The sequence below is a fragment of the Pavona decussata genome, unplaced genomic scaffold (genome assembly GCF_977016875.1).
Source record: "Pavona decussata unplaced genomic scaffold, jaPavDecu1.1 SCAFFOLD_141, whole genome shotgun sequence".
Lineage (NCBI taxonomy): Eukaryota > Metazoa > Cnidaria > Anthozoa > Scleractinia > Agariciidae > Pavona > Pavona decussata.
The window spans coordinates 87,002-105,342 of NW_028145554.1; the positions used below are offsets into that span (position 1 = coordinate 87,002).

At 39.6% G+C, this 18,341-nt stretch overlaps 1 protein-coding gene and 1 long non-coding RNA gene across 8 annotated transcripts in view; one reads left to right on the top strand and one right to left on the bottom strand.

The window, feature by feature from the left end:
• Positions 1–3,205: 3,205 nt before the first annotated feature.
• LOC146466686 (cartilage intermediate layer protein 1-like) overlaps positions 3,206–18,341 on the top strand; it is a 50,527-nt gene continuing 35,391 nt past the window's right edge. For all 7 annotated transcript variants that reach the window (XM_085126849.1, XM_085126848.1, XM_085126851.1 and 4 more), the window contains exons 1-5: positions 3,206–3,546; positions 3,938–4,009; positions 6,985–7,053; positions 16,858–16,920; positions 17,358–17,426. In XM_085126849.1, coding sequence (XP_084982975.1) covers positions 3,297–3,546; positions 3,938–4,009; positions 6,985–7,053; positions 16,858–16,920; positions 17,358–17,426 — 523 coding nt within the window. In that variant the 5' untranslated portion in view covers positions 3,206–3,296. The remainder of the gene's footprint in view (positions 3,547–3,937; positions 4,010–6,984; positions 7,054–16,857; positions 16,921–17,357; positions 17,427–18,341) is intronic.
• LOC146466687 (uncharacterized) lies at positions 16,090–16,630 on the bottom strand. The gene is made up of 3 exons (XR_014867921.1): positions 16,457–16,630; positions 16,363–16,415; positions 16,090–16,327 (listed from the first exon to the last, which is right to left on the bottom strand). It is a non-coding gene; the product is annotated as an uncharacterized LOC146466687 (long non-coding RNA).

An 18,341-nucleotide genomic window follows, 5' to 3' on the forward strand; every position in this document is an offset into this window, starting at 1 on the left:
GAATAAATGAATGTAAATATATGAAACATATAGTTTGAACTGTGAATGAAAGATCTTCTATTTGATGAGGGCGTTACAAATCGATATTCTCTATAATCGATAATAATCGATTTTTGTCGATACTAATTAACTAATTATTATCGAAAATCGATAAAAGTCGATAACAAAAACTGGTGTGATTATCGATTTTGATCGATTTTGTAATTAGAGTTCGATTTCTATAGATTTTTATCGATTTCTATTAATTTGTATCGAGCAAGCACGTCGTTCTTAATTACTCTCGTCTACCAGCTTGTATTTGACAGCCGCAAAGTCCCCAGAAAAGGAGTTTTAAGATTGTAGAAGTCGGAGAAAAAATCAAGATGCAAATAAGTAAGTTAGCAGAAAGATAATGGTAGGTAGGTAGACTTTACACAGCCATGCCTCCTATCTTTCGGCTCTATCTTTCCATCAGACCTGAAAACAGTGCAAATAATAATATAAAAGGAACTCACTACAACAAAACTATCCAGCAGCTGAATTCCATGAAACTATTGATCATGTGACTTGTCTTTTCTCGGAAACCATGTACGACATGTGACGTTTATGTGAGGTGAAGCATTAAGTACTGGGAACGAGGAGTACACCGCTCTCAATTCAACAGCGACTTATTAGCGTAAACGAAAGATAATTTATGAGGGGCGGGAATCGAGCCCACCTTAATGTATACTGATATATACCAGAATATACTCAATACCGCGCCCATAAAACTAAACAGCTCGCTGGTTACTTAAATGGCGCCCCGGATAACCCAGATAACCAGAGATAACAGAAGTGCTTCAGTTTAGAATTGCAAAGAACGTTCACGTTTCCGCTCAGACCTCTGCAACCGTATGATCGATGTGCTAAGGTTTCATCGAGGTTTTTGTACTGCACTTTGCTGACGATCTTTGGTTTTTCGTTCATATATTTGCTGATATATGCCGTCAAATGATACAGTTACGAAAGGTTATCAAGAAGAGGTCATGGTAGCATACAGTTATTATTTTGATTTTACTCTAGCAATCGATCAAAATCGATACTCCAATCCCAAATCGTGTGATTATCGATATTTGTCGATTATTTTAACTAATCGATCGATTCATATCGAATAATATCGATTAATCGATTACATTTTCGATGATCGATTTTGATCGATTTGTAACGCCCTGATTTGATCCTTCATCCGCTCAACTTTAACAAAAATGACGAACTATCCAGGAACAAAATTGGTAGGAGTGGCGTACAAGTTAAGAACGAAAATGAAAAATTCACCACCGTGCAAGACTTGCTGTTGCTGTTTGATGCAAAATGAAGAAAAACAAACTCTTAACGTAGTCCCCTGTGAGAAGTATAAAGTTCAAACTTAAAAGAAGGCTTACATTCGTCTTTTTCCTTCGAAGGTGTTGCTAAACTACCAAATTGCTGGGTCACACTCTCTAGTTCGCTTTCTAAAAACGTAGTAGATAACCGGTTGAAAATAGAGAGCCTTTCATTGCAACAAAATGATTTCAACGGTGAAGCCGATTACTCATTTCCCAGTTAAATAAACTTATGCTTACCTTCAAATTGCTCAAATTGCTTTCTAAAGGATAAAGCCCTGCCGTATGGTCCATTTGTTTCCTTTCCTTTCCTTTTAAAAACTACTCTTATACACTCTAAACAGGGCGTTACAAATCGATTGAGTATATTCTGGTATATATCAGTATACATTAAGGTGGGCTCGATTCCCGCCCCTCATAAATTATCTTTCGTTTACGCTAATAAGTCGCTGTTGAATTGAGAGCGGTGTACTCCTCGTTCCCAGTACTTAATGCTTCACCTCACATAAACGTCACATGTCGTACATGGTTTCCGAGAAAAGACAAGTCACATGATCAATAGTTTCATGGAATTCAGCTGCTGGATAGTTTTGTTGTAGTGAGTTCCTTTTATATTATTATTTGCACTGTTTTCAGGTCTGATGGAAAGATAGAGCCGAAAGATAGGAGGCATGGCTGTGTAAAGTCTACCTACCTACCATTATCTTTCTGCTAACTTACTTATTTGCATCTTGATTTTTTCTCCGACTTCTACAATCTTAAAACTCCTTTTCTGGGGGCTTTGCGGCTGTCAAATACAAGCTGGTAGACGAGAGTAATTAAGAACGACGTGCTTGCTCGATACAAATTAATAGAAATCGATAAAAATCTATAGAAATCGAACCCTAATTACAAAATCGATCAAAATCGATAATCACACCAGTTTTTGTTATCGACTTTTATCGATTTTCGGTAATAATTAGTTAATTAGTATCGACAAAAATCGATTTATATCGATTATTATCGATTATTGAGAATATCGATTTGTAACGCCCTCTAAAGCAGTGTCTAAAGAGACTTATCGACCGAAGCATTTGCGTCGAAAATGAGTTCGAACTTACCACTTCTTCCGATTTTTCTGCGATGGCGCGAACCGCTCAACGTCAAATTTCGCGCCAGAAAAAAGTTTTGATTTTTGTCTAGGCCTCGCTTTTTCGCTATGACCACGTGACCCGAAACGGATTGACCGAGACGGAAAACAAAGAGAGGCCTTGGAACTAGGCAACCATAGTATAAAAATAGGTGGTGGCTTTTCTAATTCATATCTGGATCGTGCAAAATTTTTACCTTTCTGATTTCCAGGTTTTTTTGTTTATCGTCGTCATCGGTAGTATTGATTTTACCAAAAGATAAATTCTTACCATCTTAAATCCCAAATCAACAACTGGTGTACATTTTAAATCGACTGGTATCAGAAAGGCCTACCAAATAGCGACCGGTCAATAGCCGGTTGAAAATGTGGTGAACGGTCTCTAAAACCATTATTCAAACCCCGGCCTTAAATTCTTCACCTTCTAGTTTTCGCTTATTTTCTTTCATTTCGTTGTTTCTATAACATGATTTTGTTATTTGTTCTATATTCCTCGAATAGCTGGGTAATGTGGCAAAGAGAAGTGCTGTCTTCTACTGAACTTAGCTCATAAGAGTCAGTGGACAGTTTTTTTTTTTAACTTTTTACCACAAGTGCTTTGAAGCCAATGATTGACAATACCCAGGGCCTTTTGAATGAAAATAAGTTCTGTTTAACATTTCAAAGGAAAAAAAAACAAGCCATATGGTTCTGATCGGTAGATGTTTTTCGTTTCCTCATTTTTTTTTTCCTTTATTATATTTCAAACAATTGCCGACCAGGCTAACTATTGACGCCCGTTCACGAGGTAATAAGAAAGCTTCAGCTCTCACTGAAGTCATTTCAAGATGTCGTCTAAATCCAGTATCAAAGAGATCATTCCATTAGAACCAAGCAAAGATGTTCTGTCACAAGGAGATGACCAGATTGCAGAGCAACAGTCTGCGAATGATTTAGTAGATGAGAAGTTGACGTCAAAACCCCGTCGAAAAATCTTGATCGTTGTCGCTGCCGTCTTGATTTTCATCATTGTTATTGCGGTTCTGGTTGGGACTTTCGTTCCCAATCACCTCAGGATTGATGATGAAGACATTCAGCGTAAGAAAACTCTCACAATATATCGTTTTAAAAGTGGAATTATGGCGTGCCTTAGTGATATAATGCTGCTATTTGGTTATTCAGCCGTCTATTCTGTAGTTCATATGACTTTGCCTGCATCTCTTGTTCATAGGATTATTAAAAAAACTTGTGACATCCTTGATTACAGTACCATAATTGCGCTGAATCTTATGTGCTTAAATAATTGAAGACTGACAACAAGATACTAGAACTGAGTTGCTGGACGACGCTACCGGGTTCAGCACTAACTGTGGACTAGCTGGATAACAAAACTGACCTGGTTAGCGGATAATTAAACTGTTTGACAAGAACTATCCTGAGGCTTACTAGGTATTCACCAATTTTTGTTTTCATTTTCCCCATTCTACAGCTATAAAAGATCACGGGCAAGACAAAGGAGTTGGAGATCGCGAAGGGAGCACTTCGTCAACTCCACGTTTGCGTAAGTTTCAATGTGGACAGATTTGCAATTTTACCTCCACTTCGCGTTATTTGCCAAAACAAACAACCTAGATTCTTATTATCTGTTTCCAAATACTCCTTCCATCACAGACCCTAATCCTGCAATAATTAAGTTAATTAACAGGAAGCGATCAAACAGGTTTACACATAACTACTATTAATTACAGTGTTAGAGCCATTCACCTCAAGAGTGTGATCTTATTGTGCTTTTGAACATGGAAGAATTTCATGGTCTGCGATAATCCTTAATTTTGTCCGCAGAAAGAAACCTTAAGATCTCAGAAACTTGGTTTATTTTGGATGCTATTGTCCAATTGAACTTTGATCCCTTAGTCTTGGACAGGAACCAGCAGTGTATCACTGTTGAAATATTATTTGCAAGTGCGGGCCATTTCTTCAGTGAAGATTTATTCTAGCTTGAACAAAGGAACACTTTTGTACAGCAACAAACAAATTACTACCTAGAGCTGTTCGCGTGAACCTTGAATAGCCGGACGCATTTCCGTTAGAGACTCACGGCTGTCCACACAGTCACTGATTTGCAGCTAGCTGCAAACTCTTTCGACCTTGATGTAGCTTTGTCGAGTCGAACGATATTTTTGTTTCCTTCATTCAGTTATTCCAAAAGCACCACCGTCAACGGAAAGTTCGCTTCTCTTGTTGCATCTTACTATTTTACTGATAAATGGCCAAAACCGGTTTTGGGGAAAATATTATCCTTGAAAGTGCAGGTATGCCGAGAATGTATAACAGAGTTTTAAGTCTTGTAATTTCCAAAAGTCTCTCTTACATGAAGGCTACATTCCGCTACATTTGTTTTGCACGACGACAGGTCGGCGCCATCAAAGCAGATTTAATTTCCAAAACAGGCTACAGGTCACTTGAGAGAAAATGTTGGCTGGTATTCAAGCGCCAATTATAGGTAACTTTATTTACGATGCCCCAAGAATTTGGAACAGCGATAAAATACGCGTACGGTCGGCGCCAAACATGAAAACTTATATTATACTTATTAGGAATAGGAACTTTGATAAACCGAAGCTGAATTATGTAACTGCAGTGCGGTTGATGAAGATTTCCCCTTTTCATTTACTTATTTATTTATTTATTTATTTTGCATTATGAATTTTACATTTTCCGAAGACATGTTTCCTTCAGTGTTGATGCTTAGCATCGATACTTGAGTTTTATCACCCAGTTTTTCAACACGGCGCCATCAAAACAATTTTAATTTCAAAAAAGGTAACTTGAGAGGAAATGTTGGCTGGTATTCAAGCGCCTTACAGGTAACTTTATTTACGATGCCCCAAGGATTTGGAACAGCATACAATACGGTCGGCGCCAAACATGAAAACTTTTTTTTTAACTTATTAGGAATAGGAACTTTGATAAACTGAAGCTGAATTATGTAACTGCGTTTGATGAAGATTTCCCCTTTTTATTTATCTATTTTGCATTACGAATTCTGCATTTTGCGAGGACATGTTTTCTTATTGTTGATGCTTAGCATCCTTGAGTTTTATCTCCTAGTTTTTCAACACGGCGCCATCAAACCAATTTTAATTTCATTAAAAGTTCACTTGATAGGAAATGTTGGCTGGTATTCAAGCACTTATTATAGGTAACTTTATTGACGATGGCCCAAGGCTTTGTAACAGCTAACAGATAAAATACGGTCGGCGCCAAACATGAACACTTTTTTTTAACTTATTAGGAATAGAAACTTTGATGAATAACCAGAATTATGTAACTGCGTTTGGTGAAGATTCCCCCTTTTTATTCATTTTATTTATTTTTTTCATTTTGTATTATGAATTTTACATTTTCCGAAGACACGTATTCTTATTGTTGATGCTTAGTATCCTTGAGTTTTATCTCCCAGTTTTGAGTTGTTCACACGTAAGAACGCTATAACTGTAAAAAGTTCACTTCTACACTATGTATAAGCAAGAGAGTACGTATAAATAAAGTGTATGTGTATGTGTATGTATCGCCATCATTGTAATATCGATTTTGCCAAAATATCAGTTCTGGCTATCTTTACTGATCCCAAACCAATAACTGGGGTAACTTTTACAATCCATCGGTATCAGAGAAGACTAACAAATAGCCAATTAGAAAAGCGATTTTTATTTTCTAGAAACTGTAACGAAACACCATAAGAATTCTTCACCTTTAATTTTTCGTTTCTTTCCTTTCATTTCGTCGTTTCTATAACATAATTAATCATATTTCATTTTTTCTACAACTTTGTCCTCGAATGTCTGGATAATGCAAGGAGAAGTAATGACTTCTACTTAGCTTTTAACAGTCGGTGGACAGTTTGTTCTTAACATTTTACTAAAAGTACTCTGAAGCCATTGATTGACAATACCCAGGGACTTTTGAATGAACTGAATAAAGCAAAGATTTTCTGTCGCAAAGAGATGACCAGACTGCAAAGCACCAGTCTGCGATCTTGATTTAGTAGATGAGAAGTCCACATCAAGACCCCGTCAAAAAGTCATGATCGTTGTCGTTGCCATCCTGCTTTTTATCATTGTTATAGCAGTTCTAGTTGGAAGTGATGAGGCGTAAGAGAAATCTCATAACATAACGTTTTCAGATTGGAATTTTGACTGGCGTTAGTGATATAATGCTGCCCTGATTTGGCTTTAAGTTAGTCTATTCTGTAGTTTATACGACCTTGCCATAGGATTTCATTATCGAATAAAACTCAGTCCAAGACATCCTTGCATACAGCACTATAATTAAACTGAAACTTGTGTGTTTTACTAATTAAAAAACTGACAATAGTCTCGAAGTTGCCGGACGACGCTTTCGGGTCGGGCACTAACTGTGCACTAGTTGGGTAACACTATTTCCTGTGAGCGGATAATAAAACCGTTTGCAAAAACTAAACTGAAGCCTAATAGGTATTCACCAATTTTTGTTCTTATTTTTCCCTTTCTACAGCCATAAAAGATTCGCAAGACAAAGGAGTTGGAGATCGCGAAGGGAGCACTTCCCCATCTCTACGTTTGTGTAAGTTTCAACGTGGACAGATTTGCAATTATTGACCTCCACTTCGCGTTATTTACCAAAGCAAACAACCTAGATTCCCATTATCTGTTTCCAAATACTCCTTCTATCACAGACTCTAATCTTGCAATATATTTAAGCGATTCAGTGAACAGGATTACATATAAAAAGCCACAGGATACCCAACGACAGTTTTCTGTCAGATCCTTTGAAACGCTATTTTAGGCTATCTTGAGTGCCTTTGAAGCTCTGTAGCTTCATTTTAGGCCTGGCTTTAATATTTTTATCTGTTCGTTCATTCTAGAGGAACTTAAGTCTTTAAAAAATTACAAGGGCATCTTTGTGCATTTTTCGAAAACCTTAGGTCTTATTTCCTTGCCGAAAATCTTAGCTTCAACCTTTGTTCGGTACCCAAAATCCGAAAACACTAGGCCTTAAATTTCCCATATCTTGAAAGTTCGAGATGAAAATTTCATTTAGATAATTGTAGGGGATTAAGGGCCTTCAGAACAGCGTTAATTTCACATTGTCCACATTCCGCTGCATTTGTTTTGCACGACGGGTCGGCGCCATCAAAACGATTTTAATTTCCATAACAGGTCACTTGAGAGAAAATGTTGGCTGGTATTCAAGCGCCAATTATAGGTAACTGTAGTGCAGTTAAAAAAGAAAGAAAGAGGAAAAATAAAAACCAAAATCCCCCACTTTTCAAAGTAGTAGTATTCTACATAATGATGCAAACTGCGAGCATAAGATCTATGAGGTACCAATAAGAATGCCATAAGCTGTAATAAATTGTGGTAACTATATTCATTATCAAGATGTCTTCCATCTTTCTTTGGTGGACTTCTATGTCATCAAAGGAGGGAATGAAAAATAAGTCTGAATCGGTTTTTTGCACGACGGGTCGACGCCATCAAACAATCCTAATTTTGAAAAAGGTCACTTAAGCCGCTCGCCCCAGTAAAGCAGATGCATTTGGGAAGAAACGTTGGCCGGTGTTCAAGCACCTTTTTTCGGTAACGTTTTCGCTAGAGAAGGAAAACTGAAACCCCTTCCCCCTCCCACTTCCCAATTTGGGCTTTTGGGCGATTTTGGGCTTTTTGGCCAATTTGGGTGACGACAACGCGTTTTAACGTTTGCTTTTCGAAACAGGGAAAACGCCAAATGACATTTATAGTAATTTTTATTTCTACAGCCATCGTCCAGGAAAGATAGCTTAGAAGAAATTAAAATAAAAGACCCGTCCCTCAGTCTAGACATAACGTACTAAAAATGCCTCAAAACGTGGTCCTTTGATGATAGCTTTGATACGATGATATGGCTTAAAAAAAAGCCGTTCGTTGGCGTGTGATTAACAGGCCTCAATCACGATTTAGCTCTCTAGTGCGACCATATGCGTTCTTGCACGTACACACGATTTATTTTTTTTATATATACCTGCCAACTTTTTCTGAGTCAAACGCGTGATATTTTTGTCTCGTCATGACCGGGATTTCCGAAAACTTCCGAGCCACTTCCGAAGATTTCCGACGATTTTGCGAAGACTTCTGAACGTTGCCGAAAATGTCCGACTATATTTCGATGACCTTTGAACACTTACGATTCAACGGATTGTAGACATTTGAAAGCTTTTGCGATTGTTGTAAGGATCAAAGAAATAATACATAACAAATCTGAAATGAAATGAGGTTTGTTTAGAACAACTTGTCCGGATTTGTGAGTCAGGCGTGAGAAATTGCCCTTGATGCGTGAGATCAATGTCTCTTGTCCCCAGGCGTGAGACTCACGCATAATGCGTGAGAGTTGGCAGGGATTAATAGTTCATTGTAAACATTCTGTGGTGAATACCAAAGTCGGAATGCTACATTTTGTCTATTCTAATTCTAAGACTAATTTACGTGCTTTTGGAATTTTGTTTGTAATTTTGTGCGACAGATTTCATTGCTAATGTCGATCCACGCGTCAAATCTTGCCTTCTGTAACGGTAAAGGGAGGAATGAGGAATGGAATGTGGCATGACCTGCGGCATGGCGTAATTATGCGAAATATGATATATGCGAAATTATTTCAAGAAATAAATTAACTGAATTTTGCGCCAACTTTACAAGACAGTACTGAAGAGAGCAGCATATTTTTTAAGTGCGGACTCTAGCAAAATGTTAAACAACTAGACAGGAGATCTAGCATTAGAAAAGAAGCCTATACTGGCATTTTCGCGAGATGCTGGGGCTAACTCATTTATTCCAACTGTATGCTTCGCCGATTGATGAAACTATCCTTGCTAATGGAATATTTTGAGCCACGAAGAGCGTGTTATGTTGTTTCCCTTGTGTTACGCTACTAAGGGTCTCACTGGAAATTTCGGAAATTCCATTACGATAACGTAAGCTTCTCAATTACCTCTTTTTAGTCACCCATATGGCCATCGTGGTTTGGGACTTTCAAACAAAGGCCGATTCCTTCGCCAGGAACTCTCCAATTTCCACCGTTTTAGATGTCGAGTGCTTCTTCGAAGTTATTCTTTCGATTTACTGCTTCAAAATGGTGAGATTTCCATTTGAAAACGGCACACTTGAGTCCACAACATGTTACCAATATGGCGCCACAATTTAATCCGGTTTTGATAAATAAATCAAATGATGCTTTGACGTCACACAAGTAGGGGTGAGTGGGTCCCCTCTCTCGCGATATAAGCGACAAAAAAGTATTTTGATTGACCTGCTTTTGTTGAAGACAATCAGAACAATACATCCCGAGTAGGAGAGGGGAGAGTTAAATGAATAAATTAATGTACAGATTTGTAGCTACTACGAAGAAAAAAAAAACAAGATGCCTATACTGGCATTTATGCGAGATGCTGTGGCTAATTCATTTATTCCAACTGTACGCTTCGCCGATTGATAAAACTAACCTTGCTAATGGAATAGTTTGAGTCACGAAGATCGCGTTATGTTGTTTCCCTTGTGTAACGCTATAGGGTCTCACCGGAAATTTCAGAAATTCCATAACGATAACGTAAGCTTCTCAATGACCTCTTTCCAGTCTCCCATCGTGGTTCGGGACTGTCAAACAAAGCTCGATTTTTTCGCCAGGAACTCTCCAATTTCCACCGTTTTAGATGTCGAGTGCTTTTTCGAAGTTATTCTTTCGATTTACCGCTTCAAAATGGTTAATTTTCAGTTTGAAAACGGCACACTTGAGTCCACAACATGTTAACAATATGTCGCCACAATTTTAATCCAAGATTAATGAATAAATCAAATGATGCTTTGACGTCACACAAGTAGGGGTGGGCGGGTCCCCTCCCTTGTGATATACGCGACAAGAATGGACTTTGATTGGCCTGCTTTTGTTGAAGACAATCAGAACAATACAACCCGAGCAGGAGAGGGGAGAGTTTAATGAATAAACACGATGCCTTTACTGGCATTTAAGCGAGATGCTGGGCTAATTCATTTATTCCAACTGTATGCTTCGCTGATTGATAAAACTATCCTTGCTAATGGAACATTTTAAGTCACGAAGATCGCGTTATGTTGTTTCCCTTGTGTTACGCTACAAAGGGTCTCACCGGAAATTCCATTACGATAACGTAAAGATTGGCCTGCTTTTGTTGAAGACAATTAGAACAATACATCCCGGGTAGGAGAGGGGAGAGTTTAATGAATAAATTAATGTACCGATTTGTGGCTACGACGAAGAAAAAAAAAAGAAATCGACCCGCTTTTAGACACGGTATGCCCCTTCAGGGCATCCCGCGTAACAAGAAATCGACCCGTTTTTAGACACGGTATGCCCCTTCAGGGCATCCCGCGTAATTAATGTACAGATTTGTGGCTACGACGAAGAAAAAGAAATCGCCCCGTTTTTAGACACGGTATGCCCCCTCAGGGCATCCCGCGTAAAAATACAAGCCTGGGATAGAACATGCCTGATCCCCAGTATGGAAAAAGGCCCGGGGGTGGGTACTCCAAAAAATTTTCGATAGGGGTGTGCGCGAAAATTATTTCGATTCAGACAGGGGTCTGATGGGCTCCTGCGGTACCGAGAACATCCGACCAGATGATATTCTAAATTCGTTTCTTTAGCGTCCAAAACTTTCAGCAGCTATCTGTGATGAAAAATTAACGTTATTTAGACACGGTAAAAACATCAGTTACAAGATAAAAATTTAAAATTAAACCTGATTTACATGTTTGCCGTGTGGGAGTACGAGGAGGACAATTGGCGATCTATCTCATTTCTAAAATTAGTGAAAGATCTAATGGCTCTGACGTTAGATGGAAGGCTGTTCCACAAATCTGCCCCACTGTAGCAGAAACTACGTTTCAAAAAATCGGTACGAGGCTTAGGCAGAGCCAATTTGTTGTCACTATTTCTAAGTCCATAGTCCGTGCTGAAGGGCTTAAATAGGCCTTTCAGGTACTCCGGAGACTGATCATTTAAAGTTTTAAACATGATTTTCAATTTTTGCTTCTTCCTTCTGGTACACAGATTATCTCATCCCAGCTTACCGCGTAGGGCGGTAGCGCTAGAATAGTAATCTGACTTCGTTATGACCCAAATGGCGCGATTTTGAAGCTTTTGTAATTTGTCAGCTAATTCGTTGCTGAGACAGGAATAATCGAGATTGGCCGGTAGTTGTTTACATCTTGCCTTTTGCCCTTTTTGAAAATTGGCGTCACTCTAGCTAGCTTCCATTCAGTTGGAACAATACCAGAGGAAATCGACTGATTGAACAGGAATGCCAGGGATGGTGCCAGAACACCGGCCGCCATTTTAAGCATCCTGGATGGCAAATTGTCCAGTCCAGTCGATTTCTTAGACTCATAGGGGAATAGCATCTTACCAAACATACTTAGGTGAGCATCTAGCGGAAAGTCTAAAACTGGGCATATGACTACAAAGAATTATCAAATTCACAAAAGCAAGTCATTATTACTTTAATAGAAAAAATGAAAGGACAAGAAAGAAATTGCAAGCTGTAGGGGCCTGTTTCTTTAATTAAAATTGTTAAAAGAAATTGTCAAAACCAACTGCATTGAGATTACAGGTTAGAATATTAAATATCGCAACCGAAACGCCTATGTCAAGAAAAAAGACTATCTTCGACGCTGTGAGAACTATTGTTGACATCTTAGAATTCAAATTTCAATTATCTTTTATCCCATTGTCGCGATCGGGAGTACGAGAGCACTTGTTGATTGGAAAATGAGCCGTATGTAACATTGACCCGAGAATTGATTGAGTATTGCGTAATTGAGAGTTGTAACAAAAGAACATTAGCTGACATTAAACGCCATTAAATCGGGATCAGTTGAATCGAAGTTTTCCGTTTTTAAGTTTTTTTTTTTTTGTCGGAAACCCGTTGACGGCAAAAGTGGGGATCCTGCCAGGACATATGAAGAACTAGAGATAAAAAAACAAGGTGAAACCAGTCGATGAGTTTAACAAATTGATCGACGCGAAGCGAAACTGCTTCATTTCAAACAACCGACACGATAGAGAAGCAAGACCTGGCATCTGTGGAGGAACAGCTGGTTGAGGAACACCGGCGTAGCGTACAAGCTAGAGGACGGAGGAGAACCGAAAGGAAAGGAGTTCTACATCCCACGTAAGTCTGTGATACGCTAAAAAGCCAAGATCCGCATTGTTCATAATGCGTCTGCCAGAGCTTATGACAAAGCACCATCCTTTAACAAGACTGGCCCGCCCTTACATAACAAGCTTTGGAGTGTGCTCACGTTAAGCCAGTTTCACTCAGTAGCGCTGGCAGAAGATTTGAAGCACCCCATCTTCAAGTGAGAATTCGAGAAGAGGACAGAGATTTAATTATACGGTTCTACTGGTTGAGAGATCCAGAAACCAATCAGGCGGAAATCCTTCGATTCACACGAGCGCTTACGGACTGTCTACAGCACCATTTCTGCTCAACAGAGTAATCGAACAGAACCTCAATAATCTGAAGCACATTTATCCTAAAGAAGAGGAAGAAATTAGAAGGAGCCTTTACGCTGACGACTTAAGGATGGTGCCTACTATTGTTACTGCGCATCCGTTCTGCGCATCTCGAGATACTCAGGTTTCCTATGGGTGGTGCTTGCTAATACAGGAATATTTTTGCGCGGTTTAAAACTATTCGGAGAAAGCAGAACTTAGCAAATGCTTTTGGCATCTCAAAAGAAAATTGGGGGTAGCCATGCATTCTTCAGCGATAATTAAGCTTCAAGTTGGGAAAAAATCCTATACATTGCTTTATATTTTGGCACTATTTAGAGATGTTATTGCTTAATTATCTCGGAAAAATGCCTGGTTACCCCCAATTTTCTTTTAGGATTCCAATAGGCCCTGCTAAGATCTGCTTTTCTCGCATAGTCATAAACCGCACAAAAATACTTCGGTATTAGTAGGCACCGTCCTTAAACAGCGGCGATAACACAGTCACCGACGCTCAGCATTTAAAGCAAACATCGCAGTCTATTTTCAGAGCTGGAGCATTTGAGCTTCGTGAATCGCATTCCAATCAACCCTCTCTAGGACAGCCAACGATCCAGGACGAACGGAAGACGAACACCTAGTCCCCAACCGGCGAAAGCCAAGCCTACAAAAAGGACAAGTTAAGAGTCAAAAAGGAGGGACAAAGCTGCTCGGTGTAACTTGGAACAAGGCTACCGGCCCAAGACAGGTTAATTATCCTCCACCGACCGAAGAAACAACCAATAGAGAAGTCCTCGGGAAGATAGCTAAGATCTATAATCCTCTAGGGTTAGCATCTCCAATCACGCTGGTAGGAAAGATGCTATATAGAGAACTGTGCGATTTGTGAATCCCATGGGACAAACCACTTCTTAAGGAGCTGAAGAATACCAGCAGATTTGCCAACGCCTTGGCCCACCAACGATCAGGCATATTACAAGACCTTGTAGCTGCGAAGTCCAGATAAACCAAGTAAATAAAATAAGTCAATTTTGTTTAACGAGGGTGACACCTAACAGTGTTTACGACTGACAAACCTGTGGCCCTCGAATTCCAGACCGAATTGGAAGGGGATACCGAGACTTGAGCTGGTGGCTGATCACCTGGCAACCAACCTTGTGCACTACGTAAAAGGGGCTCTGGAAAGATTCCCGTTCACGGATGTTCGCTGTCGTCTCGACAGTAGTGCCGCGTTGTACTGGATCAGGGGAACGTAGTATATAAACAGTTTTTCAGCAATCGAGCAAACTGAGATCCAAGACAAAGATAACATTTTACGGAGGCATGTTTGTTCCTAAGAAAACCCCGCCGATCTGGAAAACCACGGTACACAGACGAAGGAAGCAATGGTCTGTGGTGGAAAGGGCCATTGTGGCTGCCTCACCTGGAGAGCTGCCTGAAGATATCATTACCGATCCTACCAAGGAAAAACAGTTTGAAGTTAACGTTATCAGGGAGGTATTTGGAGTGACGTGGAAGTAGATGATAAGCTCGGACCAAATGTTGCAGAAGTGGAATATCTGGAAAACCATCCGTATCCACAAGTGGGTGATACGATCTATCCGAAACTGCAAAACGAAACGCCGGGAGATAACTGCCGAACAATCTAGCACTGAAGAATCAAAGAGCCAGATGGAATTCTGGGTACGAAGGCCAAACAAGTAAGATGCCAACATACGACCTATTTTGAAGACAATAAATTGCAACTAGCCTGCAGAGGAACGACAAAGGGCTATTCCACTACAGAGGCTGTATACAAGGAGGTCACCCAATCTATCAACCTTATGATCCCCTATTCACTTAGAAGTTGGCCACGCACTCCCAATATCAAACCTTGCACGAAAACAACTTACTTAGCTGAATATAATTAGCACCGACAATAAGTTTGTAATCCCTGTTCGCAACAATCAAAACAATTTCGGTAACTGTCAGATTGCTGTTATCCCACGGTACCACCAACAGCTAATAAAATCGAGTGATGAATAACTACTAAAAAGACATGAATTTTTGCAATCAATGATCTCAAAGTCCAAAAGGTAATCAGCCATTCAATTCAAACTTAATGCTTCAAGCTCCAAGCATCCAGTGCAAACGCTCTCTCTGAAAATTCATTTGCTTTATTTGCTTAGAGGTGTTCGTGTTCAGCTATCTTTGGATGAAGAAACGGGAAATCTGGAAATGGAGCAATGCCGAATCTTTAAAAGCGGGAATCTTTAAAATGGGGATGGGCATAAAGTGCATCATTAACTGGGAACGTTGGGGAAATACATCGATTAAAAAACGGCTCCGAAAGACCCTTGTCCTATCACATCTCGAACCGACCGATTCTTTGAGGCAAAGGCACTTTGATATTGTCCTCACAAGACCACATAGCGTAGAAACAGTAGGAAGAGGTATCATAATGACCAATTATATACGAAATTCTCACCAAAATCTCTAACGGTCTGGAAATGACAATTTCTCTGTTTAAAAATATTGTGTAGAACTGTCAAGAAATTCTAAATTCCTGTCAGTCTTGATTTAAAAATTGCATCCCGGAACTCCTGCAAAATGACTGGTTTTCGATCAGTGCCGATACTCACTGGGATGACAAATACAACAATGAAAACAGATAGACCAATAACCCGCTTTAAAGGGACACTGTCACGAAAGTTTGGAAGTCAAGAGACGTGACACAGCCCATTAACTAAACCTTGTTTCACTCAGTCACCGTTGAGTTGTATCACAATCCAGCGCCGGTAATCAAACAGTGTTGGTATTAATTAATTTGCTAATCTCTTACATGAAAAAGACTCAAATAAATGTTTGCCCTTACATATCTCCGCACATTGGTAAGGTTAGAAAGTAATTTGAAAGCTGAGATAATGTAGTTTCATTTCTATGCGATGATTTGAACTAGAGAGTTGCCGGACTACTCTCGCGGGTTCAGCACTAGCTGGGTAACACTATCCGGTTAGCGGATAATTAAACTGTTCCAAAAAACTAAGCAGAGGCTTACCACCGATTTCATTGATACGCGTACCACGAATAAAAACTGTTTCGAGAATTTGGCGATTCGCTCCCGTCAATCATGCGCTCCTTATATGGTGTTATAGGAATACCGCTCTTATTTCCAAAAAATATGGCGGCCACTGTGTAGCCTGTTCGGTCGACATGGTTGCTTCTTATTCTAAAAGTTTACGTTGGCGACTGGTGTATTTGCTCGTGCAGGGGTTGAGTGTCGATTGATGGAAGCCACACTGACTGTCTTTCCTCTTGCGTACTAACCTGAGCCATCCCTGTATTTCATCTTCGTACACTCCTGGATATTGCTCAATTACTTTCCTTATAAACAATACGTCATCTGCTGTAAATGATAAAAGGCGATCAATGTCATCTACTGCATGCTCATTTTTTATGCCGATTTATGTGATTCTTTTTTTTTTACCTACCGTCTTGCTTTTCCCCCCTTTTCCCGTCCGGGCTGGGTAATCAACCGTGGAGGTATTTCTGTATTTTTTCCGAATTTTGTTCACAAATGTCAACCCCACTTTCAGAGGTCCTGCTATAGCGATCTCGCTCAACCCCTAAACGAGCAAAAACACCAGTCGCCAAAGTAAATTTGAAGAATAAGAAGCAATCATGTCGACCGAACAGGCTACACAGTGGCCGCCATATTTTTGAAAACAATAGCGGCATTCCTTTTACACCATATAAGGAGCGCATGATTGACGGAAGCGAATCGCCAAATTCTCGAAAGAGTTTTTATTCGAGGGTCGCGTATCAATGAAATCGGTGGTAATAAGTATTGACTAACTTTTGTCTTTTATTCCCATTTTTTGTTTTCAGTTTTAAAAAATTTGCAAGACAAAGGAATTGAAAAAAGGAGCCTTTCCCGGATTCGTCAATGGGGTATGTGTCATTGCCGCATTGAGATGTGGGCAGATTTGCAAATTTTTCTCTGATACCTTCTATAACTTATATAATATAAGTTTTCAGATTGGAATTTTGACTGGCGTTAGTGATATAATGCTGCCCTGATTTGGCTTTAAGTTAGTCTATTCTGTAGTTTATACGACCTTGCCATAGGATTTCATTATCGAATAAAACTCAGCCCAAGACATCCTTGCATACAGCACTATAATTAAACTAAAACTTGTGTGTTTTACTAATTAAAAAACTGACAATAGTCTCGAGGTTGCCGGACGGCGCTTTCGGGTCGGGCACTAACTGTGCACTAGTTGGGTAACACTATCTCCTGTGAGCGGATAATAAAACCGTTTGGAAAAACTAACCTGAAGCCTAATAGGTATTCACCAATTTTTGTTCTTATTTTTCTCTTTCTACAGCTAAAAAAGATCGGCAATACAAAGGAGTTGGAGATCGCGAAGGGAGCACTTACCCATCTCTACGTTTGCGTAAGTTTCAACGTGGACAGATTTGCAATTATTGACCTCCACTTCGCGTTATTTACCAAAATAAACAACCTAGATTCCCATTATCTGTTTCCAAATACTCCTTCTATCACAGACTCTAATCTTGCGATATATTTAAGCGATTCAGTGAAGAGGGTTACATATAAAAAGCCACAGGATGCGCAACGACAGTTTTCTGTCAGATCCTTTGAAACGCTATTTTAGGTTATCTTGCCGTGCCTTTGAAGCTCTGTAGCTTCATTTTAGGCCTCGCTTTAATATTTTTATCTGTTCGTTCAATCTAGAGGAACTTGAGTCTTTAAAAAATTACAAGGGCATCTTTGTGCATTTTCCGAAAACCTTAGGTCTTATTTCCTTGCCGAAAATCTTAGCTTCAACCTTTGTTCGGTACCCATAATCATTGATTTTGAAGGCCTCCAAGTCCACTAATCAGACAACATTTTAGTTCAAGCTTAAGGCTGAAGTACTAATGAAACAGAAGAAAGAAATGACTATGACCCAACCCTCGTTGTTACCCTTGAACCAATTAAGTTAAACAGTTTCAAGATAAATGCTCATTGACCACAATATCAGGAGATAATCTAAAGACAAACCCCATCGCAGTTTATGCAGTGGTTAACACACCTACCCCAAAAGGCAAATAAATTAGGCGTCCGCAGATTTACATTGCCAACCCTTAACTAAGTTGAAGCCCTCGCCACGTGTGAATTGCGCCTAACTGATACTACAATGTATCGCCATTTTCTATAGAAGTGAATGACTCTGACTTTGATCTAGAGGCAGCACTTCTGCAGCCCCGCAAACAGACAGTGGTCGCACGCGTGATGAATCCTCTTTAAAGTGCACCTTCATCCCCGCCCCATTTTTTCCCTTAAATAAATAATCTTATCGTTTGCA